This window comes from Scyliorhinus torazame, chromosome 5 (genome assembly GCF_047496885.1).
Source record: "Scyliorhinus torazame isolate Kashiwa2021f chromosome 5, sScyTor2.1, whole genome shotgun sequence".
In the NCBI taxonomy this organism is placed as follows: domain Eukaryota; kingdom Metazoa; phylum Chordata; class Chondrichthyes; order Carcharhiniformes; family Scyliorhinidae; genus Scyliorhinus; species Scyliorhinus torazame.
Genome location: NC_092711.1, coordinates 149,865,636 through 149,890,219, shown reverse-complemented (window position 1 = coordinate 149,890,219; position 24,584 = coordinate 149,865,636). Strand labels below are relative to the sequence as shown.

General features: G+C 47.8%; 2 protein-coding genes and 1 long non-coding RNA gene across 6 annotated transcripts; 1 reads left to right on the top strand and 2 right to left on the bottom strand.

The window, feature by feature from the left end:
• Nucleotides 1-849: 849 nt before the first annotated feature.
• On the bottom strand, nucleotides 850-11,884 carry LOC140420056 (uncharacterized). Of its 3 annotated transcripts, none has more exons than XM_072504076.1 (3): nucleotides 11,841-11,884; nucleotides 6,523-6,682; nucleotides 850-4,207 (listed from the first exon to the last, which is right to left on the bottom strand). In XM_072504076.1, exon 3 carries the CDS (start codon nucleotides 3,855-3,857, stop codon nucleotides 2,757-2,759), a length of 1,101 nt encoding a protein of 366 aa, XP_072360177.1. In that variant the 5' UTR covers nucleotides 3,858-4,207; nucleotides 6,523-6,682; nucleotides 11,841-11,884; the 3' UTR covers nucleotides 850-2,756. The 3 variants fall into 3 exon arrangements, with proteins under 3 accessions (XP_072360177.1, XP_072360175.1, XP_072360176.1); XM_072504074.1 differs by lacking the exon at nucleotides 11,841-11,884 and adding an exon at nucleotides 11,535-11,828; XM_072504075.1 differs by lacking the exons at nucleotides 6,523-6,682; nucleotides 11,841-11,884 and adding an exon at nucleotides 11,535-11,828.
• A 1,867-nt stretch (nucleotides 11,885-13,751) lies between these two features.
• Nucleotides 13,752-19,320, bottom strand: LOC140420065 (uncharacterized). 2 transcript variants are annotated; one of them, XM_072504092.1, is made up of 2 exons: nucleotides 19,252-19,320; nucleotides 13,752-17,252 (listed from the first exon to the last, which is right to left on the bottom strand). In XM_072504092.1, the coding sequence occupies exon 2, from the start codon at nucleotides 16,887-16,889 to the stop codon at nucleotides 16,038-16,040; it is 852 nt and encodes a 283-aa protein (XP_072360193.1). In that variant the 5' UTR covers nucleotides 16,890-17,252; nucleotides 19,252-19,320; the 3' UTR covers nucleotides 13,752-16,037. The 2 variants fall into 2 exon arrangements, with proteins under 2 accessions (XP_072360193.1, XP_072360194.1); XM_072504093.1 differs by lacking the exon at nucleotides 19,252-19,320 and adding an exon at nucleotides 18,361-19,169.
• LOC140420073 (uncharacterized) lies at nucleotides 19,272-24,034 on the top strand. The gene is made up of 2 exons (XR_011946171.1): nucleotides 19,272-19,604; nucleotides 20,930-24,034. It is a non-coding gene; the product is annotated as an uncharacterized lncRNA (long non-coding RNA).
• The last annotated feature ends 550 nt before the right edge of the window (nucleotides 24,035-24,584 follow it).

Genomic DNA, 24,584 nt, shown 5'->3' with positions numbered 1-24,584 from the left:
ATACGGACATATTGCCTAAGTGACCAGTTTGCTAAATTGCTCATCTTAGTCATTTTTGTTAACCTCAATTACTGATGTCAGGCTGGTTTCTATCAGTATGATCCGATCAGTGTGGTCGGAGAGGCTGTTACGATCTGATCAGTATGGTCAGAGAGGCTGTTACAATCCGATCAGTATGGTCGGAGAGGCTGTTACGATCCGATCGGTATGGTCGGAGAGGCTGTTACGATCCGATCGGTATGGTCGGAGAGGCTGTTACGATCCTATCGGTATGGTCGGAGAGGCTGTTACGATCCGATCGGTATGGTCGGAGAGGCTGTTACGATCCGATCAGTATGGTCGGAGAGGCTGTTACGATCCGATCGGTATGGTCGGAGAGGCTGTTACGATCGGATCGGTATGGTCGGAGAAGCTGTTACGATCCGATCAGTGTGGTCGGAGAGACTATTATGATCCGATCAGTGTGGTCGGAGAAGCTGTTACGATCCAATCAGTATGGTCGGAGAAGCTGTTACGATCTGATCAGTGTGGTCGGAGAGGCTGTTCCCAGCTTTTCTCGGTGGCACCACGTGTTTCCAGGATTTTACTCAGATTTTCCCATTTTGCAGAGCTATGAGCCGGGGCCTCCTCGACCGATTTCTTTAATTCCACCGCCAAGCTTTGGTGATGTTTCTCTAACTCGGCTGCCACATTGCGGCTGATATCGTCGCCATCGGTAACATAGTCGGCAGGGGAAAGGAGAGCCCACCCTTGCCACCTTGTTATTTGCCGAGCCCTGTGACACTTCAAAATCTCCCCCCCCCCATCTCCCCCATCTCCCCCCCCCCCCCCCCCCCCCGTCTCCCCCCGTCTCCCTCCCCCCGGGTTGCGCAGTTCTTTGGTTCCTCAGCTATCTTGTTTTTTAAAATTCTTAACTTACTCCTTGTTTCGGGCCTCGAACAGGTTTTGGAACACACCGTGGGGCAGCACGGTAGCACAGTGGTTAGCACAATTGCTTCACAGCTCCAGGATCCCAGGTTCGATTCCCGTCTTGGGTCACTGTCTGTGCGGAGTCTGCACGTTCTCCCCGTGTGTCCCACAGTCCAAAGATGTGCAGGTTAGGTGGATTGGCCATGGTAAATTGCCGTTAGTGTCCAAAATTGCCCTTAGTGTTGGATGGGGTTACTGGGTTATGGGGATTAGGTGGAGGTGTGGACCTTGGGTAGGGTGCTCTTTCAAATAGCCGGTGCAGTCTCAATGGGCCGAATGGCCTCCTTCTGCACTGTAAATTCTATGAACTACCCCCAAGTATCCAGGAAGCCTTCCTCTGACCCTCGGATGTCGTACTTAATCTTCTCCAGGTGGAGAAATTCCAAGAGGTCAGCGAGCCAGTCTGCAGCTGTGGGTGGTGCTGCCGATCGCCAGCCGAGCAGGGTTCTCCGGTGTGCGATTAGGGAAGCGAAAGCAAGGGCGTTGGCCCCCTTCCCCATGTGTAACTCTGGCTGCTCCGATACCCCAAAAATTGCCACTATTGGGCATGGCTTCACCCTCACCCCCACAACCTTGGACATTGCCTCGGAGAAGGCTGTCCAGAACCCAGCAAGCTTGGGGCAAACCCAAAACATGTGGGTGTGGTTGGCCGGGCCCCTCTGGCACCGCTCACATTTGTCCTCCACCTCCGGGAAGAACCTGCTCATTCGGGTTCTGGTCAGGTACGCTCTGTGCACCACTTTGAGCTGCATTAGGCTTAGCCTTGCACAGGAGGAGGTGGAGTTTGCCCTACTCAGTACTTCTTTCCAGAGTCCCCACCCTACCTCTGTCCCCAGTTCGTCCTCCCATTTTTGTCTGGTCTCGTCCAGTGGTGTTCGAGCTCTGTCCAGTGGCTGTCAATTTATTTTCCCACATAGCCCCCCCTTCTCGCTGTTTGTGCCAATCAGATCCTCTAGTAGTGTGCTTTCTGGAATCCCGGGGTACCCGACTGTCCTTTTGCGGAGGAAGTGTTTTATTTGGAGGTGTCTCAATTCCTGTCCTTTTGAGAGTTTCCACTTCCTCGTCAGTTCGTCCAGTGTCGCCAGTCTGCGTCCTACGTAGAAGTCCCAGACCGTCAGTGTGTTACTGTCCCGCCTCCATCTTTTGAAGGTGGTATCTAGCATAGCTGGGGGGAGGGGGGAATCTGTGATTGCCGTAGATGGGGCCATGGGGGCCATTTTAGTTATCCCAAAGTGCTGTGTCGACTGGGTCCACGTTCTCAGCATGGCTGCTACCACTGGGCTTGTTGTGCATCTTGCTGAGGGGGACAGGAGTGCTGCTGTGGCCAGGGCCCAGAGGGTCGTTCCTTTACAGGATGCCTCCTCCATTTGTACCCAATCTGTGTTGGGTTCTTGTACCCATCCCCTCACTCTTTCTGCAGTTCCTGCCCGGTGGTAGTATTGTAGATTTGGTAAAGCCAGGCTCCCTTTGATTTTTCTTCTTTGCAGTGTCGGTTTGGGAATTCTCGGGTTCTTACCGCCGACAAATGCCATGATTAGACTATCTACGTTTTGGAAAAAGGCCTTGAGGATGAAGATTGGAATGGATCTCAACAGGAAGAGGAACCTTGGCAGTACGTTCATCTTAATCGTCTGCACTCTCCCCGCCAGGGAGAGTGGGAGTGAGCCCCACCGTTGAAGGTCTTTTCTAACTTCCTCCACCAGGCTGGTCAGGTTCCACTTGTGGATCTGTGTCCAGTTTCTGGCTATCTGGATCCCCAGGTAACGGAATCTGTTCTGAGCCGTTTACTAGTGGACTCGCTGGTGTCTCAGCAGGTGGGATGACCGAGAGAATCTCTGCCCACACACGGTGCAGGTGAACGGCTTCTCGCCAGTGTGAACTCGCTGGTGTCTCCGCAATGTGGATGATGTTTGAAACCTCTTTGTGCAGTGAGAGCAGCTGAACGGTCTCTCCTCAGTGTGAGTGCGCTGGTGTTCCATCAGTACCTGAGAGCTTTTAAACCCATTCCCACAGTCAGAGCATTTAAAGGGTCTCTCATTGGAGTGAGTGACATTGTGGCTCAGCAGATTGGATGAATGAGTGAATCCCTTCCCACACACTGAGCAGGTGAACGGTTTCTCCCCAGTGTGAACTCGCTGGTGTGTCCGCAATGTGGATGATGTTTTAAAGCTCTTTGTGCAGTGAGAGCAGCTGAACGGTCTCTCCTCAGTATGAATGCGCTGGTGGGACATTAGTTCCTGAGAGCTTTTGAACCTATTCCCACAGTCAGAGCATTTAAAGGGTCTCTCAATGGAGTGAGTGACATTGTGGCTCAGCAGGCTGGATGACTGAGTGAATCCCTTCCCACACACAGAGCAGACGAATGGCCTCTCCCCAGTGTGAACTCGCTGGTGTGTCTGCAGGTTGGATAATTGAGTAAATCTCTTCCCACACTGAGAGCAGATGAACGACCTCTCCCCAGAGTGAACTCTCTGGTGTCTCCGCAATGTGGATGATGTTTTAAAGCTCTCTGTGCAGTGAGAGCAGCTGAACGGTCTCTCCTCAGTGTGAATGCGCTGGTGGAACATTAGTTCCTGAGACCTTTTGAACCTATTCCCACAGTCAGAGCATTTAAAAGGTCTCTCATTGGAGTGAGTGACATTGTGTCTCTGCAGGCTGGATGACTGAGTGAATCCCTTTCCACACACAGAGCAGGTGAACGGCTTCTCCCCAGTGTGAAGTCGCTGGTGTGTCTGCAGGTTGGATATTTGAGTGAATCCCTTCCCACACTGAGAGCAGCTGAATGGTCTCTTCCCTGTGTGACTGTGTTGATGAGTTTCCAACTGAGATGGATATTTAAATCCCTTCCCACAGTCTCCACATTTCCACACTTTCTCCATGTTTATCATCTCATTGTATTTCTCCAGTTCGGATATTCAGTTAGAGCCTTGATCACACACAGAACACGTTTACGGTCTCTCCTCACTGTGAATGGTGTGATGTTTTTTCAGGGTGTGAAACTGGTTATAGCTCTTTCCACAGTCAGTGCTCTGGAACACTCTCACTCGTATGTGTGTGTCTTGGTGTTTTTCCAGTCACACTGATGTTGAAAATCTATTGAAGTCGACACAACAAACATTTCTCCTTCTAGATTCAAAGGCTGATGAGATTCAGGTCCCGATGAATCGACTGATTGTCAGACTTGACATGATGTTCGTTTTGAGATTTTTTTTCCTGTAAATCCTCACTTTCTAATATCCTGTAAAAGGGGGTTACAAAAATCATCACAGTCAGTACAGGATAGAAATTCAGAACAGACAATTCTAACAATTCTAGTTCTCTACGGAACATTCTTTCCTCTCTCATTCCCAAAGAGCTGTAAATCTCCATCCTGCACACTCTCCCTCCATTCTCACTCTGCTGTATCAATTCTGCTGTATGCAGAACTGGTTTAGCTCAGTGGGCTAGACAGCTGGTTTGTAATGCAGAACAAGGCCAGCAGCGCAGGTTCAATTCCCATTCCGGCTGAGAATTCTGAATTCTCCCTACCTGAACGGGTGCCAGAATATGGCGACTACGGGCTTTTCACAGTAACTTCATACATGTGACAATAAAAGATTATTATTAATATTCACCCTCCCAATGCTCGTGAAGGTGCTGATTCAGGCTGAGTAACAGATCCACGCTCACTGCTTCCTGTCCTGGATGCAGAGATCTGAAAATCTTCATGCAGGCTGCCAGATATATGTGTACATTACTGGCTTAAAAATGTGTTTAATGTATAGGTTTGTTCCAGTTGGTTGAGAAACATGCATTTGTGACTGATCATGATCTTGATACTTGCTGCCTATAAGGGTAGACAAGCAGAGATGATCAATATTCCAAATGAAATTGGATGGTCGCTGCAGGTTACAGAATGGGACCCACTCGAGACTGACAGAATTGCTCAACAGAGTCGGCATCAACTCGAAATGTCCATTGGACTCCTGATCTTCTGTAATAAATCTAATCGGAAATATATAACGTAGCTACAGTACTATAATAATATTTTATTGTCACAAGTATGAAGTTACTTGTGACAATAAAAGCCCCTGGTTGCCACATTCCGGCGCCTGTTCGGGTAAGCTTGTACGGGAATTGAACCCGCACTGCTGGCCTTGTTCTGCACCACAAACTAGCTGTCTAGCCCACTGAGCTAAACTAGCTCCAGTACTATGCTACAAGACTGGAATAATCAATGTACTTTATTCCAAGGCCACCAATAATGTATCAAATCTGTGCAATGTAACAACACAGATATATCGCTGTCCTCATTGAATCAGAGTTTCACAGCAGAGCAAGAGGCCCTTCAGCCCATCCTGTCTGTACTGGTTATCAGGCACCTATCTATTCTCATCCCATTTTCCAGCACTTGGTCCGTAGCCTTGTGTGCTTTGACCTGTCAAATACTCATCTAAATGCTTCTTCAATGTTGTGAGGTTTCCCGCCTTGACCACAATTCAGGCAGTGAGTTCCATATTCCACCATCCTCTGGTGAAAATGTTTTTCCTCAAATACCCTCTAAACCTCCTGCCACTCATCTTAAATTTATGCCCGCTGTTTATCGACATGTCTACTAAGGGGAAAGGTTTCTTCCAATCTACTCTTGCGATGTCTTTCATAAATTTGTAGATCTCAATCACTTACCCCTCAGCTCTAAGGGGAACAACTCCTAACCAGCCTTTCTTCATAGCTGAAACGTCCAGGCAACATCCTGGTGAATCTTCTCGGCACCCTTTCTAGTCTAATCACATCCTTCCTCTAGTGTAGCGACCAGAACTGCACACAGTACTCCAGCTGTAGCCTAATGAGCATTTTATACGGCTCCATCATAACCACCCTGCTCCTATATTCTATACCTCAGCTGATAAAAAGCAAGTATCCCATACCTCTTATTATCCACCTTATCTCCGTGTCTTTCTGACTTCAGGGATCTATGGACATGCACACCAAGGTCCCTCTGGTCTTCTATGCTTCCTAGGATCCTACCATTCATAGTATATTCCCTTGCCTAGTTAGTCCTCCCAACATGCATTACCTTACACTTTGCAGGATTAAAATCATTTGCCACTGTTCTGACCATCTAACGAGATCATCTATAGCGTCCTGTAATATAAGGCTTTCCTCCTATTTACCACTCCACAATGTTTTGTCATCTGAATACATTCTTGCCTCCTACATTCACATCTACATTATTAATGTACACGACAAACAGCAAAGGGCCCAGCAGCAATCCTATCGGAACACACTGGACATGGGGTTCCAGTCACAAAGACAACCTTCAACCATCACCCTCTGCCTCCTGCCACAAAGCCAATTTGGGATCCAATTTGCCAAAATGCCCTGGATCCTTTGGGCTCCTACCTTCCTGGCAAGTCTCCCATGACAGACTGAAGCCTCACTGAAGTCCATGTAGACCACATCAACTGCACAACCGTCAGCACCTATTCACCGCCTCGAAAACTACAAATCAAATTTGAAAGACACGATCTCCCCCTGACAAAACCTTGCTGACCATCCTTGATTAATCCTTACCTTCCCAAGTGGAGATGAATTCTGGCCCTCAGAATTGTTTTCAATAGTTTCCCCACCACTGAAGTTAGACTCACTGGTCTGTAATTTCATGTTTTTTCCCTACTTCCCTTTGTGAATAATGGCACCACATTATCTGTCCCCCAGTCCTCTGGCACTGCTCCTGTGACCAAAGAAGATTTGAAAATTATTGTCAGAGCCTCTGCAATCTACTCTTTTGCCTCCCACAGCAGCCTGGGAAACATCTCATCTGGGCCTGAGGATTTAAACAAGCCACCAATTGAAGGTCAGAATAAGAAATGGAAAGGGGGAAGAAAAGAAAATGTTTTACTCACAGATATTGGTGGAACTTGGGTGAATTTATACCGGGGTTGGTAAATCCTTTAACGGATTACTGAGCTCTAATATGTATTTACGCTTCCTCTCCCTCATCGGACATATTTCTTCTCCCCCTGTTATTATCCCTGGTGCAGTTGCATAGCTCGTCCCGTCATCACCTCATAGGGTGATAATCCAGTTGTTCGATTTGGGCTCGCTCTTAACTGCATTAGGACAGTAGGCAGCACATCTACCCCTTGCTGCTGTTTCTACTCTTGAGCCTTTGTCAGGGCAGTTTTTAGAGTCCTATTCATCCGCTCTACCATTCCTGAGCTTTGGAGATGGTAAGGGATGTGGAATTTGTGTTTGATCCCCATCCACTCACATATTTTCTTCATTACTGTTCCAGTAAAGTGTGTTCCTTGGTCCGAATCTAGTTGCAAGGGTACCCCCCAGCGAGGAATCACGTCCTTGACTAATATTCGTGCCACGGTTGTGGCCGTGCAGTCTCGGGTTGGGAATGCCTCCACCCATCTGGTAAATTAGTCAATTATTACTGGCAGTATCGTTCTTCTGGCTCAGGGGCTGTGATCCAGTAAAGTCAATTTGGAGATTCTCCCAGGGTCCCTTTGGTCTCGGCTGATGTGCCACCCGGATCTTTATGGAGCGCCCCGGGTTGTACTGCGCACATGGGATGCATCTCTGACAGTGATTAACTAGATCTCTCCCCATTCCTGGCCACCACCATTCCTTAATAATAATATAATAATCACTTATTGTCACAAGTATGCTTCAATGAAGTTACTGTGAAAAGCCCCTAGTCGCCACATTCCGGCGCCTGTTCGGATGACTGGTACGGGAATTGAACCCGCGCTGCTGGCATTGTTCTGCATTACAAGCCAGTTTAGCCCACTGTGCTAAACCAGCCCCTTTCCGATTAAGTGTATCATGGCCTCTCTTCCTGAGTGGTCCATTCCATGGTGTAATTCAAGGAGGGTCTGCCTTATGCAGGCAGGGGCAATTACCCTTCCATCCTTCCTCCAGATCTTTTTCTTCCCTTGATATGTCTTTGTGTAATTGTTCATCACTGATGTCTTCTACCTGGGCATTCATGACGGCAATGTTGTGTTCCAGGGCAATTTGGGCCGCCTTGTCTGCTGCTTTGTTACCTTTTTTTTTGGGTGTCTCTACCTTCTAGTGGGCCTTAACGTTTATCACTGCTACCTGTCTCGATAACCTTGTGACTTCCAATAAGGCTTCTACATGCTGTTGTTGTTTTATCCTATCTCCTCCAGAAGTGACAAAGCCCCTCCTGTCCTATGCCGTTATATAGTTGTGCACGACCCCGAAGGCATACCTATTATCTGTGGATATGTTCACCATCTTCCCCTTGGCCATGATCAGGGCCTGAGTGAAAGCCACCAATTCAGCCACCTGTGCTGACAGTGCTTCTTCCAGCCTTCCCGAGAGGACTGTTACTAATTTGTCATCTCCTACTGCCCATCCGGTTCGTGGGGACCGTTGACATATTTTCTAGATCCATCTACATCCAGGTGAGTTCTGGGGTTTCTCGAGGGTCTTCCACTATCGCTCCACTTACCCCAGGTTCGATTCCGGCTTGGGTCACTGTCTGTGCGGAGTCTGCACATCCTCCCCGTGTGTGCGTGGGTTTCCTCCGGGTGCTCCGGTTTCCTCCCACAGTCCAAAGATGTGCAGGTTAGGTGGATTGGCCATGCTAAATTGCCCTTAGTGTCCAAAATTGCCCTTAGTGTTGGGTGGGGTTACTGGGTTATGGGGATAGGGCGGCGGTGTTGGCCTTGGGTCGGGTGCTCTTTCCAAGAGCCGGTGCAGACTCGACGGGCGAATGGCCTCCTTCTGCACTGTAAATTCTATGATTCAATGATTCCTCACCTGTCTCAGAGTATACATGGGACTCTCCTGTGTATGTGATTCCTTCTGCAGGTTTTTCCCCCGTGTCCTTTATGATGACACTGATCTATCATTAGGAATTAAGATTCCCATTGGGCCTGTCGTAGGTTTGAGACTGACCTGAGTTTACTGTTGTTCAACATTTCTACAATGGTATGCCTGGTGTGTACGATGATATCTCCGTTCATTACTGTAGGTTCGCTGACCCTGACCACCCATGCTGCGCAGTCCAGAGCTGCCACGCAGCGAGCCAAGCCCGCCAGTGCGGGCGGCTGTCTTGTTGAGTAATATGCCACTGGTCTTCGCCTGTCCCCGTGGATTTCGGTCACTACTGCGGCATGGAACTCACCTTCGTTCCTGCAATGTATGTGGATCGGCTTTCTCGGGTCTGGCAGACCGAGGCCGGGGGCTGAAGTCAATGCTTGTTTTAACTTCCCGTGTGCTTCTTCCTGTTCCAGTCCCCAGCCTATGGACTGGGTGCCAGGATTTCCCCCTTTTACCAGTCTTTGGATAGGCTCCGCTATGGCGGCAAAGTCAGGTATAAAATTCTGACTATAATTAAACAGCCCTAAAACCTTACGAACTCCGCGGACAGAGATATCTTCTTGATTGCCGCTCGGCTTCCTGGGGCATGGTTCGAGTTCCCTGGGATATCTGTTGCCCCAGATAAATGACGGTCTTGCGTCCTATCTGAGCCTTTTTGGGGTTTACTTTAAATCCTCCTGTTTCTAATGCCTGTAGGACCTCCGTCAACGCTGCAGCGTATCCTGGTTCGTCCTCTGAGGCGGTCAACAGATCATCCACACACTGCAGAATTGTGCTGCGATACAGGCTTAAATCCACCCTTTCCAGCAGGGAGTTCATAACACGGTGGAATATGGCTGGGCTGTTGTGGAATCCCTGCGGCAGCCTCGTCCATGTGCATTGTTTATCCCCCACGTGAAGGCAAATTTATTCTGGGACTCTGGATCCAATGGTACGGACCTGAATCCATTAGCTATATCCGAAACTGTGAGTATCTTGTGTTCTAGGTTCAAATCGGTCAAAATGGTAGCTGGGCTCGAGACTATGGGGTGTAATTTAGGAGTCACCTTGTTCAATTCTGTGTAATCGATGGTCAGACGGAATGTTTTATCAGGTTTAATTACTGGCCATACTGGTACGTAGTACTCTCGGTCAGCCTAATTATTCCCTTCTCTTCTAAATCCCGAACAACTTCTTGTACTGCCTGTTATGTCTCGGGCTTCATGGGAAATTGCTTTTGTGGTTTTTGTTCAGGTCCTTGGAGGACGATGGGTTCCATAGGGATCTCCCCCATCTCCTGTTTCATTTTGGCCCATACCCCATCCATCAATCTGCACACAGTGCCGAAAGGCCCCGGCTCCTCGTCCCAATCTCCTTTTAGGATGCTTGCACTCCTCACTTTGGCCATGTGGTGGCAATGTTGGTTGAATCGGACCTTGGATCGTCATTTCGTGGCCAGTGAACCTTGGGGTTCGCTGCGTCTATCAGTATATTCAGTTGTTTTAGTCGGTCCATTCCCAGGACTCATCCCTCATTATTAGGGCATACAAAAATCTGGACTGGTCACAGTCGGTCGGCTATGTCTAATATAACTGTTTTGCTCTTATAGACTCGGGTCCTTGAACCCCCCAATCCAATTATATATATATATATTCTTTTGTAAGTGGCAAGGGTTCCGAAACCCTTCAAAACAGCCAGCTTCCCAGCGGAGTGAGGCTTTGGGCGGGATTCTGCGGGAATCGGCGGGGCGGGCAACTCCAGCGCTGAGGAGTGGCGTGAATCACTCCTCCCGCCCAAAGGTGCTGATCAGGGGCTAGGCCCGCGCCGGAGTGGTTTGCGCCGCGCTGGCAAGGGGCTTGGTGCCACGTCAACCGGTGCCGCAGGGCCTCCGCCGGCCGGCGCGTGTTGGCGCATGCGCGGGAGCGCCAGCGTGTGCTGGCGTCATCCCAGCGCATGTGCAGGGGGCGTTCATCTCCCGTCGGCCATCGCGGAGGTCCACAGCGGCCGACGCCATGGCACAGGCCCGCCCGCAGATCGGTCAGCCCCGATCGCGGGCCAGGCCACCGTGGGTGCACCTCCAGGGGCCAGATTCTCCAACCCGGCGGGGGGCGGGCAGAGAATCCCGCCCCTTGTATCTCTGGTTTGTGGCAGTAGCATCCCGCTGAAAGGGTGCACACTTGACTCCTGTTACTTCTTCCCCGTCCCGTTTTGGTGGGGCGGAGCCATTGGGTGGCGGCTTTATCAGTTTTACCAGTTGATGGACCAAGATGATCCCGGCCTTTTCGGTCGTGTCCCGTTTTTGTCCATCCCACCACTTTCTCTGCGCTGTGAGGGACACTGTGGGATCCCATCCTTCTTCACACATTTTCTTCACTAACTCTTTGCCTACATTTCAGGGACCCCGGGGGGCCCCAGTTCGGTGGTCCTCGACCACTCGCTTCCATGACTTGTTAACTAATATCACCACGAATCCGGTCCCGCTCAGGCGACTCGTTCTCGGAGGTCTTCCCACTCGTCCGCCTCGAGAGGTGGGGGTCCTGACTTGTAACTATGTCATTATGATGATTACACCGGACGGGTAACACATGGCACTCTGTGCGTCTTAGATTCCCAACTAACTCTGGCCGTCACACGGGGCTCAATCGCACCCTTCATTCAGGCTCAGTCTGGGCCCTCGAGCAGCTTCCCATCACAAAGCCTGTAATAGCAAGACGGACACATTTTAAATTGTGTCTCTTACTCACTCGGTCTGACTGCCTGATCCGCTGAATATCACTTCGCCGTCCGGCCGCCTCGCCAAATGACTCTAATTTCTGGCTGTCAGAACTTTGACGACTTGCCCAGTTCACTGGCTCGGGCGGCATTCCAGCTTGTTACAGAGCTCTGGGAGAAGAGTCCCAGACCCTGCAGTCTGTGGAAACATCTTCTCGTTCGAGCCAGGGCTTACACTGGTTTAACATACAGTTTCAAAAAGCGGAATTAGTTTATGTACTCATTTACATGGAGCCTATTAACACATTTAGATCACATTTCTCCAATCAATTCCTTACACATTAGGTTACATTGTTCCAATCAGCTCTTCACATTCGTGATTATATGTTAGTCATGGTGTCTGTTAGTGACGCACAAAGAGGGCCTCTTCCTCTTTTGGTTGCTATTTTGAGTTTGGTCACTCGCTCCTGTGGTTGTGGAGCAATGGGTCAGTTACATACACAGGATGCACCTGGTCAGGGGACACTTATTTTCCCCAAAGTTTGTGTTCAGCAGAATTCGGTGTTCATACAATAGTATCCCGGCGTGCACCGCCAAGTCCAAAAATTCATTCCAATAGTACTATTGTTAGTTAGGGTGAGGGGTATTTTGTTCCGGTTTTAGCGGGCTATTTTGAGTAAGAGAGCCTATTTTGGGGTTTGTAGGAGGAGATGCACCTGATGTGCGACTGCTCAGCACAGCTCCGTCTCCGGAAGTCTACGAAGGCTTTTGTGGATATTGCAGAGTTAGCTTCAACTAACTTTGTGGTTGCCGACTTCAACTACGGGTTGCACAGCGGTTAGCACTGCTGCCACACATCTGCAGGGTCCTGGGTTCAATTCCAGCCTCGGATGACTTTGTGGAGTCTGCATGTTCTCCCCGTGTCTGCCTGGGTTTCCTCCCACAGTCCAAAGATGTGCAGTTTCAGTGGTTTGGCCATGCTAAATTGCCCCTTAGTGTCCAAAAGGTTATGTAGGGTCCCCGGTTAGGGTGGAGGTGCGGCCTTAAGTAGGGTGCTCTTTTCAAGGGCCGGTGCAGACTCGATGGGCCGAATGTCTTCCTTCTGCATTGGAGGGATTCTATTCTACAAACTTGAATCCTCTGGTACATAAGCTCCCAGTTACCAGGAACCATCCCTCCCCCCTGGGCTTGTGAGGAGGTGGTTATGTGGATGTTTGAAGAAATTTGCAACCGGCGCAGGGATTTTCCCTTCTTTCCAGCCCCACAGCAATGTCATCCCAGAACCTCCTGGGCTTTCCATGAGGAAATTCAATTCAACTTATTCATTTTAATTCTGCTGTGTTATTAGTCTGTTTTGCCCCTACCTCCCTCCCTCCACCCGCCCCCCCCCCCCCCCATTTTGTATCTGCTGACACTTAATTTTCCCTGAAGAGGCCAATAAACGGCTGCCACCTCCGGGCAAACCCTAACATTGATCCTCTCAGGACGAACTTGATTTTCTCAAGCCTGAGGAACCTGGCCATGTCACTAACCCATACCACACCAATAAGATCCATCTCTGGGCTACCGGGGAGGCAGAGGCCAAAACATTAGCCTCTCTCAACCGCTGGGCTCCCGGGTCTTCCGACACACCAAAAACCGCCACCTCTGGACTCGAAACCACCCATACCTTCAATGTCGTGGATATGACTTCGGCAAATCCTTGCCAGAATCCCTAAGCTTCTGACATGCCCAAAACATGTGGACATGATTTGCGGGCCCTCCCACACACCGCCCACACCTATTCTCCATCCCTTCAAAGAACCTGCTCATACAGGCCACATATCATTGAAGACAAATGGACAATTCCAGTGATGCTGAATGCCACATTAATCAACTGCAAACTCGTCACGGGAATGAGTGCCAATCTCCTCAGCCTCTCCGATTTGAACCACCTAAGAGTTCAACCAACAGTTTTTGTTTGACTGGAACAACTGATTGGCTATGCGCAGAATGCGATTGAAATGCGAGGGGTATGTGACCTAGAAGCATGGGTGCATAATCAAAGTCACATTGTGCAATTCGCCATTGTGGACACAAAGTGAGAGTCCATATTGGGAGTGAAAGTGTGCGAAGCCCTGAACCTCGTTGAGCGACTGTACGTTCCAAACAGCGTGAAGACAAAGGATTATTGTAACTGGCTACGAGATATGATGCCGCAGTCATCCGATGAGGACAGTGATGAAACAGATGATGAGCCAGAAGAGGAAGACTATGAAGGTCTATCAACTTTATTTGCAACTGGTTGATCAACCATTTGGACATGCAGCATTTGTGCAGTAGATTGGAGCAATTGTGCAAACATTTGGCCACCACAGTGTATGGTGAAGGTGAAGGAAGGGATTTAACTGAGCATATGGGAGCATCTCTTTTCCATAGTAACTGTGTTAAAGACCAAAATAAGCCAGAACTTTATGGATTATATGAATGAGGAAATTGATGCAGATAAACTGTTTTACTGGAAACACAATTTTTGAAAGATTTTTCACCAATGTCTTTGGAATCCCAAAAGCTTTGTTTATTTCCTACTTTGGGCAGCTCGCCATTGAATGACCCAGAACCTGAAGATGACCTAATTGGCATTTGAGCTGCTTCCTTCCAACAATGAGTCTGAAAGTCCCACTGATTGTGAAAGATTCTCTACGGACGTGGGACAGTTAATAAACTTCTCGTGGTCTGAATGTTGCAATAAGATATGGTTGATATAATAATTGATATGGTTAATCTCTACAGATATGAGGAAACAATAATTGTAGTTGGGTTGACAAAAAGGGACTTATTGATGTCACTCAGAACATTGTGTACAACAGGTTTCTGCTGGATGCGTAGCCAGAGTGGCTCCTTCAACAATGAACCTGTTGATTCAATCTGTTCTCTGATGGATGTCCATTGGACGCCATCTTGGAAATATTGGGGCCAAAGAATCACATTAAAAATAAAATGTTTATCTTAATTAAAAAAACAAAAAACTTTATTTGCAACTAGTGACAAAGTGATCACGGGTGGCATACAATGTGTGCAGGATAATGGCGAGACTGACAGTTCTAAGCTGGACTGTACAGAGGCTGACAATGAGAGTGCAACACTGAACAAATAAGTCGAGAGCACACCTATTGTGAACAGCCAACAAAAAAATGCAGACATCTTGGAGAAGTTGACTCCAGATGAGAAGCACAAAGAGGTCAAAGATACGTCAGATAATCTAAAGGGAACTGATCGTAAAAAGATTAAAGATTGTGGGAGAATCTAGAAATTGGAGTCACTTTAAAAGTAAGAACTTGCACATTTAAGGCAGAGGAGACATTTTTCTCTCAGAGGGTCGTGAATCTTTGGAACTCTCTTCCTCAAAGGGCAGTGGAAGCAGAGTCTGTGAATATTTTGAAGACGGAGTTGAATAGATTCTTGATAAGCAAGGGGGTGAAAGGTTATCGGGGGGAATGTGGAGTTGAGGTTACAATCAGATCAGCCGGGAACCTATTGAATGGTGGAGCAGGCTCGAGGGGCCTACTCCTGCTCCTAATTTGTATGTTATTACATCCTTTATAATAGATTGTAGCATTTTCCCTCCTACTGATGTCAGGCTAATGGGTGTGTGGTTCCCCGTTTTCTCTCTCCCTCCTTAAATATTGGGGTTACATTTACCACCTTCCAATCTGCAGGAACCATTCCAGAATCTATAGAATTTTGAAAGATGACCACCAATGTATCCACTATCTCTACAGCCCCCTCTTTCAACACTCTGGGATGTAGAGCAGCAGCTTTTGGAGATTTATTAACTTTCAACCACATAAATTTCTCCAGTACTACTTTTTCACAAATACTAATCTCTTTCAGTTCCTCGTGCTCACTAGTCCGTTGGTTCTCTCGTGTTCTGGGGACAAATTCTGTATCTTCCTCCATGAAGACAGACACACATTGTTTAGTTTCTCTGCCATTTCCTTATTCCCCATTATAAACTCTCCTGTCTCTGTCTGGAATGGACCCACATTGGTCTTTGCTAATCTTTTCCTTTTCACATACGTATCGGAGCTTTTCCAGTTGGTTTTTATGTTTATCGTCAGTTTGCTCTAATATTCTATTTTCTCTTTATCAGTTTCTTGGTCCTTTGCTGAATTCTAAAACAAGTTCTCAATCCTCAGGCGTACAGCTATTTTGGCCACTTTATGAGTCTCTTCTTTGATCAAATGGAATCTTTAACATTTCTTGTTAGACACGGTTGCATCACTTTTCCTGTTGGATTTTTGCTCCTTAAAGAAATCTATGTTTGTTGTTTTTGTGTGAAATAAGAGTCGTCAAGTCCCAGGGGACCAGAGGCTGCTTTCCCCTTTGAGAAAGTGAGCTGACTGGTGGTGATAGAATCTGAGGGTCACCACACCTCAGGCGAGGGGCAGTGTTGAAAAGGTGGGGCCTTCATGGATAACCTCAGCCGGTACGGGAGCTGAACCCATGATGTTGAAGTCGCTGTACACCACACACCAGCCATCCAGCCAACTGAGTTAACTCTCCCCGGTGTGAACTTGCTGGTGTCTCCGCAGGCTGGATAATGTAGTGAATCCCTTCCCACATCGAGAGCAGGTGAACGGCCTCTCCCCAGTGTGAACTCGTTGGTGTGTCTGCAGGCTAGATAACTCAGTGAATTTGTTTCCACACTGAGAGCAGGTGAACGGCCTCTCCCCAGTGTGAACTCGCTGGTGTCTCTGCAGGCTGGATAATTGACTGAATCCCTTCCCACATTGAGAGCAGGTGAACGGCTTCTCCCCAGTGTGAACTCGCTGGTGTGTCTGCAGGCTGGATAATTGACTGAATCCCTTCCCACATTGAGAGCAGGTGAACGGCTTCTCCCCAGTGTGAACCCGCTGGTGTGTCTGTAGGTGGGATAACTGAGTGAATTCCTTCTCACATTGAGAGCAGGTGAATGGCCTCACCCCAGAGTGAACTAGCTTGTGTGCATTCAGATAGGATGAATGAGTGAATCCCTTCCCACACTGAGAGCAGCTAAACCGCCTCTCCCTTGTGTGAACCCGGTGGTGTGTCCGCAGGGTGGATGAATCACTGAATCTCTTCTCACACTGAGAGCAGCTGAATGGCCTCTCCCCAGTGTGAATGCGCTGGTGTGACCGCAGGCCGGATGGATCACTGAAATCCTTCCCACACTGAGAGCAGGTGAATGGCTTCTCCCCAGTGTGAACACGCTGGTGTGTATTTAGGTGGGATAACTGAGTGAATCCCTTCTCACATACAGAGCAGGTGAACGGCCTCTCCCCAGTGTGAATACGTCGATGAATCTCCAGTTGAGATGGGGCACTGAATCCCTTCCCACAATCCCCACATATCCACGGTTTCTCCATGTTTTGTGTCTCCTCGAATCTCTGCAGGTCAGAAAATCAGTTGCAGCCTCGTCCACACACAGAACACGTGTGCGGTCTTTCCCCGCTGTGAATGGTGCAATGTTTTTTCAGGCTGTGTAACTGGTTAATGCTCTTTCCACAGTCAGTACTCTGGAACCCTCTCACTCGGATGTGTGTGTCTCGGTGCTTTTCCAGTCACAATTATGTTTAAAATCTTTTGATGCTGACAGGTTGGGCAAACATTTTTCCTTCCCCTTCTCGATTCAAAGGCCGATGATATTCAGGTCCCAAGGAATCTGGTGACTGTCAGATCGAGAGGTTATGTTTGAGATTTCTGTCTGTAATTCCTCCTCTTTTCATATCCTGTAAAAGGAGTTTACAGAAGACATCACTGTCAGTACAGGGTAGAAATTCAGAACAGAGATTTCTAGTTTCTAGAGAACATTTTTTTCTCTCACGTTTCCCAATACCTAGTCTCTAATACCTATTTTGCCATACCTAGGGAGTGGACTCAGAGGGTGGAGTGCCGGAGCAGTAAGTACAAAACACTTACCTCGGGAATTCAAGGCCTAGTCTCCAGGGAGAGGATTTGAAGAGGCGGAGCATCAGAGTAGTAAATATAAAGACCTTTCCTAGTTTCCAGGGTGAGAACTGAGAGGTCTGGATTTTTGGAGCTGAGTAAAAAACCTTTCCCTGGGGATTCGTGGTCTGCTCGTGGAGCGGACTTAGAACATACAACATACAGTGCAGAAGGACACCATTCGGCCCATCGGGTCTGCACCAACCCTCTTAAGCCCTCACTTCCACCCTATCCCTGTAACCCAATAACTCCTCCTAACCTTTTTGGTCACTAAGGGCAATTTATCATGGCCAATCCACCTAACCTGCACGTTTTTGGACTGTGGAAGGAAACCGGAGCACCCGGAGGAAACCCACGCACACACGAGGAGAACGTGCAGACTCTGCACAGACAGTGACCCAGCAGGGAATCGAACCTGGGACCCTGGCTCTGTGAAACAACAGTGCTATCCTTGGGATGGCCGGCAATCTCGAAAGTCCGTTGCAGCTCGCATTTTACAAGCCGGTCTCAACCGTTGGGCGTTCCTCTCGCAATCGGAAATGCCGCGAACGAGTGCCGCGATCCTCCCAAAACCTGCCCACTACCCACCCGCGGGTTGCGACACTGAGTTTGTAAACCCCTTGAGTGTTGGCGGCGTGAGTACAAAGACCTTACCTCAGAGATTCGCAGCCTAACTCTCCAGGAGTGCACCCGGAGGGACGGAGTATCGGAGCTGTGAATATAAAAACCTTACCTCGGGAATTCACGGCCTAGTCTCCAGGGGGCGGACTCGGAGGGACTGAGTACTAGAGCTGTGAGTGTAAAAACCTTACCTCAGGGATTTGCGGCCCAGTCTCCAGGGAGTGGACTCGGAGAGGCAGAGTATCGGAACTGTGAGTATAATAACATTACCTTGGGGATTCGCAGCCTGGTCTCCTGGTAGTGTACCCGGACATGTGAAGTTTCGGAGCTGTGAGCATGAATTTGCACTGGTTGGAGATTTTAAATCTGGGGCATAGTCTAAAAATTAGGGCTAAACTGTTCAGGAGCGATATTTGGAACAACATTTTCACACAAAGGATGGTAGAGGTTCGGATTTCTTTTCCACAAACAGCATTTGATGTTGGATCAGTTGTTAATTTTAAATGAGATCTATAGATTTTTGTTGAACAAAGATTTGATGGGATATGGACCAACGGCAGGTATATGGAGTTAGGCACATTCTCCCCAAGTCTGCATGGGTCGAACACCCACAACCCAAAGATGTGCAGGATAGGTGAATTGGCCACGCTAAATTGTCCCTTATTGCAAAAAAAATTATTGGATACTCTGAATTTATAGAAAACAAGGAAAGAAAAAGGTATAATGGAGTTAGGTCACAGATCAGCCATGATCTCCTTGAATGGTGGGGCATGTGCAAGGGACTGAATGGCCTACTCCTGTTCCTATAAGACCATAAGAGAACCATAAATAATATATCTAATCTGTAGCATATAACACTAGGCATATCTCTGTCCTACATTAGTTAGATGTCCACTTAAATGTCAGCCATCGCCTGGGGAAACCAGCCCTTTAATTGTGAACATTGGGAAGGAGACCATCCTTTTAGCCAGACAAATAAATGTGTCAAGCTGAGGGAGCAAAGGATGCCAATGTCTTTAAGAGAGAGACCTGGGCCAAGCTTTGCAGAGTCTGCACCCTCCCTGGATTCACTTCCTTTCCCTTCAGTTGCTGCAAGTGACCAATTGAAGGTGAGAATTAGAAAAGAAATGGAAAGGGGAGAAAATAAAGTGTTTTACTCACAGATGATGGAGACAGGAGGAGGTTTTAGTTTGTGTGAATATTCAGTCACACAAAGCCCGCGCTCTGATTGGCTGGAGCAACAGAGTCCTTCCGGTCCTGCACCTCTTCCCATTAGTCACCAAATCAGCAGGAAGGTCAGGGGGTGGGCTCTCCTCCGCACATGCGCATCTTCCCCTCTCTCTTGGACATGCGCAGTCCCGGGTCTGGGGGAGATCACCGAGTGGCTTCTCGCTCTGGCCGGAGCCGTCAGCCGGTTGCCTGGAAACCTTGTCTGGAGGAGGTTCTGTTGTCGGGTTTTTCTCCCTCAACCGACAGTAAATTAATATCAGAGAAATGTCCAGTGTTGTTAAATGGTGCAGATTAGATATATTATTGATGGTTATGTAATGAAGTACATTTATTATAATTTATAGCTGTGTAATATTGTGCTGTAGCTACGTTATATATTTCCAGTCATCTCCTCCCTCAGAGGGTTGTTCGTCTCTGGAATTCTCTTCCACAGGGACCAGTGGAGTCTGGGGGTCACTGAATATATTCACCGCTGAGATGGACAGATTTCTGATTGAGAGGGAGTCGAGGGTTATGGGGAACAGGCAGGAAAATGGAGAGAAAGCTGAGATGAGGAGGGATTTCCTCACTCGAGGATGAAACTTTGGAATTCTCTCCCCTAGAGACCGTGGAGCCTCAGTCATCAAGTGTTTTCAAAATGAGGAGGTGCCGGCGTTGGACTGGGGTGAGCACAGTAAGAGGGCAGCACGGTAGCATTGTGGATAGCACAATTGCTTCACAGCTCCAGGGTCCCAAGTTCGATTACAGCTTGGGTCACTGTCTGTGCGGAGTCTGCACATCCTTCCCGTGTATGCGTGGGTTTCCTCCGGGTGCTCCGGTTTCCTCCCACAGTCCAAAGATGTGCGGGTTAGGTGGACTGGCCATGCTAAATTGCCCTTCGTGTCCAAAATTGCCCTTAGTGTTGGGTGGGGTTACTGGGTTATGGGGATACGGTGTAGGTGTTGACCATGGGTAGGGTGCTCTTTCCAAGAGCCGGTGCAGACTCGATGGGCCGAATGGCCTCCTTCTGCACTGTAAATTCTATGATAAGTCTTACAACACCAGGTTAAAGTCCAACAGGTTTGTTTCGAATCACTAGCTTTCGGAGCAGTGCTCCTTCCTCAGGTGAATCATCTGCGGAAGGAGCTGTGCTCTGAAAGCTAGTGTTTGAAACAAACCTGTTGGACCTTAACCTGGTGTTGTAAGTATTTTCAAGACAGAGATTGATAGGTTTCTTGATATTGAAGATATCAAGGCATATGGGGGAATAGTGTGGGAAAATAGTGCTGAGGTAGATCGGTCAATTAGCTCATTAAATGGTTCAGCAGATTTGATGGGCTGAATGGCTGACTGCAGCCCCGATTTGTTATGATCTCTGTGCCCAGGACAGGAAGCAGTGAGCATGGATCTGTTAATCAACCTGAATCAGCACCTTCAGGAAAATTGGGAAGGTGAATATTAGATACAGCAGTGTGAGAACAGAGTGAGAATAGAGGGGGAATGTGCGGGATGGAGATTTACAGCTTTGGGAAATAAGAGACAGAAGAATTTTCCATAAAAAACTCAAATTGTCTGTTCTGAATGTCTATCCTGTACTGACAGTGATGTCTTTTGTAAATTGTTTTTGCAGGATATTTGGCAAGGAGGAATTAGACACAGAAAACTCAAATATCAAGTCTTGATCTGACAGAGTCACTCGATTTAGCAGGCCCTGAATATCATTGGCTTTGAATCTCAAAGGAGAAATGTTTGCCTGAACTGCCAGCTGAAAAGATTTTAAATATCAGTGTGACTGAAATAGCACCAAGGAACACGCAGCCGAGTGAGCGTGTTCCAGAGTACTGACTGTGGAAAGAGCTTTGAACAGTTACACAGCCTGAAAAAACATCGCACCATTTACACCGGAGAGAGACCATACATTTGTTCCGTGTGTGGATGAGCTTTCAACTGATCGTTAAACCCAGAGAGACACGAGACCCAAAACATGGAGAAACCGTGGACCTGTGGGGACTGTCGGAAGGGATTCAGAACCCCATCAGAGCTGGAAGCACATCGACGCAGTCACACTGGGGAGAGGCCATTCACCTGCTCTCAGTGTGGGAAGGAATTCACTCGGTTATCCAGCCTGCGGACACACCAGCGGGTTCACACTGGGGAGAGGCCATTCACCTGCTATCAGTGTGAGAAGGAATTCACTCGGTTATCCAGCCTACGGACACACCAGCGGGTTCACACTGGGGAAAATCCATTCACCTGCGCTCAGTGTGAGAAGGGATTTACTCAGTTATCCCATCTGCAGACACACCAGCGAGTTCACACTGGGGAGAGGCCGTTTACCTGCTCTGTCTGTGGGAAGGGATTCACTCAGTTACCCCATCTGCAGACACACCAGCGAGTTCACACAGGGGAGAGGCCATTCACCTGCTCTGTGTGTGGAAAGGGATTCACTCAGTCATCCCACCTGCTGACCCACAAAGTAACTCACACCAATGAGAGACCCTTTAAATGCTCTGACTGCGGGAGAGATTTCCAAAGCTCTCATGTACTGATGATCCACCAGCGCATTCACACTGAGGAGAGACCGTTCAGCTGCTCTCACTGCACAAAGATGTTTCAAACATCATCCGCACTGTGGCAACATCAGCAAATTCACATTGGAGAAAGGCCATTCAACTGCTCTGACTGTGGGAAGGGATTCACTCGGTTATCCACCCTGCTGACACACCAGCGGGTTCACACTGTGAAGAGACCGTTCCCTGATCCATGTGTGGGAAGAGATTCACTTGGACATCCAGTCTGATGAAATATAATGTCACTCACACCAATGAGAGACCCTTTAAATGCTCTGACTGTCGGAGAGGGTTCAGGAGTGCTGGAGTTCTGATGATCCACCAAAGCATTCACACTGAGGAGAGACCATTCCGCTGCTCTCACTGCACAGAGGTTTAAAACATCGGCCAATCTGCATTTACACCAGCGACTTCACAAGTGATGACAAGAGTTGGATGCTGCTGTTATTGCTGCTGTTAATCACATCCAGGACTGAACCATGTTCATTCTGACACTTGGTGAAATGGGAGGGTCGGAGGTTTCTTTCTACTGGACTGGTCGGTCTCACGACTTTGCTTTCAGTGGGCTGATGCTCTTTGAGCCTGGGAGAGCACATTTCCACTGAAATGATCCACAGAAGCTGATGAAGGACATATATTTTATCCCGGACAGTAAATAGTATTTACCCCCCACTACAGTTAAATAAATACAGAATTAACCGGAAAAACACAGCAGACCTGGCAGCATCTGTGGAGAGAGAACAGAGTTAACATTCCACGTCCAATGTAACTCTACTTCAGAACTAAAGAGGGGGAGAAATGTGATGGGTCTGATACTGTTGAGAAAGGGGAAGGGTCAGGTAGAACAAAAGAGAAAGTCAGGGATTGGTTAGAGGGTGGGTGAGATTAAAAGACTAAAATGTCCTGGAACAAAAGGCAAAGGTAGAGGCAATGGATTGGATTGGATTTGTTTATTGTCACATGTACCAAGGTGCAGTGAAAAGTATTGTTCTGCAGACAGCTCAGACAGATCATTCAGTACATGGTTGTAGTAAAGAAAAAAAACATTGGTCCAGAGTAAGTGTTAATGGCAGAATAAAGGACAGCTCTGTCTGGAAGCAAAAAAAACCCCATGAAAACAAGATGTAGACTGACACTCAGCAAAAAAAAAAAAAATCAAAATTGAGGAGAGAGTTCAGGGTGTGAAGTTGTTGAACTCAATGTTGAGTCCAGAAGGCTGTAAAGTGCCTCATGGGAAGATGAGGGGCTGTTCGTCCAGCTTGTGTTGGGCTTCTCCGGAACATTGCAGCAGGCCGAGGACAGAAATGTGAGCCTGAGAGCAAGGTGGTGAATTCTAATGGCACCAAGCGGAAGGTCAGGGTCATGCTTGTGGACTGAGCGGAGGTGTTCCACAAAGAGGGCAGGGAACAGGCTACAGATGAATTAAAGAGTTTGGGTCCAGAACATTGTGAACATCCTTTTACTCTGGTTGTCTTTGATCCTCAAGTCATTTTCTGTATTTTTAACCATGTTCTGTTTCATTAATAAACTTTTGTCAGAAATGTTAATAATTGGGGAAAACTAAGATTTGGAAAATGAAATGGGGATAAAATAAAACGGGGAGTTGATAATGGCAACTATCTGAAGAGGTTTTGAGATGCAAATTTGCACATCAGTGAGAAAAGCAAGTGTTTACCCATGTGACTAGAGGATAACAATGGGGTTTAGAAGAGGTAACTTCAAAGTGGAGAGATAAGGAAAGTGATATGTATATGCTAAAAGCTGACTCCACAGGGTGGATAACATCAAAGGGAAAGAATGATATATCAATAACATAATGCTTGTGACAAGGACAGAGGCAAACAAACCATCACAGCCACACCCAGCTGCAGAAAATGTCTCCCGAAGAGAAGTAGCAGATTTTGCCTTTGCTGAAACTGAGTACGGTTTCCCCAAACTTGGCAAATAACCAGCACATGGTAACTATCTGCTGGATTTGGCTCAGAGTTATATAATGGATGTTGGTTGGGAACAAGGAGGCATCTCAGAGTTCAGGAGACATAGGTAGTTGGGAACCAAGTGGTAACTGCCTGTAACACAGTGTGTGTATAGCCATCAGTGTACTTAACTGTTGTAGTGTATTATTGTCTTCCTGTTTTTTATTTTAAATAAATGTTCTTTATTAATGGTTCACACAACGACTGGAATATTCCACCCTGGTTCACATTTTTCTCACAATATACCAAATTAAAAATATACGCTGTGAAGAACCAGTGTTCCAAGTTACTCTTCTGGATTTTGGGATACCCTCATATTAACATCAGGTGGATTCTTAACAAATTGGGGGCTTGCCTGGGATTTTGGAAAGCATAATCCCTTGGGTGTAAAGGAATTTGTGAGTTGTAAATATAACAAGAGTGGGGAAAGTTTGGAACAAAGTAAGCAATACATGGTTTAAACTAAGGTGACTGCAGCATGATTCTTCCTGTGGCTAAGGCTTTCCTTAAGGCGGAGATGTAACTCTGCATGATCACTTCTGGTGACAGCCATGAGCTGACCGGTCGCACGCAAGGTGACTCTGGTGTGAAATCCTTGAATATGACCTTTTGACCCCATCAATTGGGCACCAAAATTATTCACGACCCCACTCCCACCCCTCACACACACCGCCTAACCCCCGTAAACCGCATCAACGAGAAATAGAAAAGACAGCCAACCACCCAGCGGAAAAGCCAG

What these genes read in the sequence shown, in the direction of transcription:
- LOC140420065 (XM_072504092.1), bottom strand. Translation starts at nt 16,889, where the DNA reads ATGGAGAAACCGTGGATATGTGGGGATTGTGGGAAGGGATTCAGTGCC.
- LOC140420056 (XM_072504076.1), bottom strand. Translation starts at nt 3,857, where the DNA reads ATGATAAACATGGAGAAAGTGTGGAAATGTGGAGACTGTGGGAAGGGA.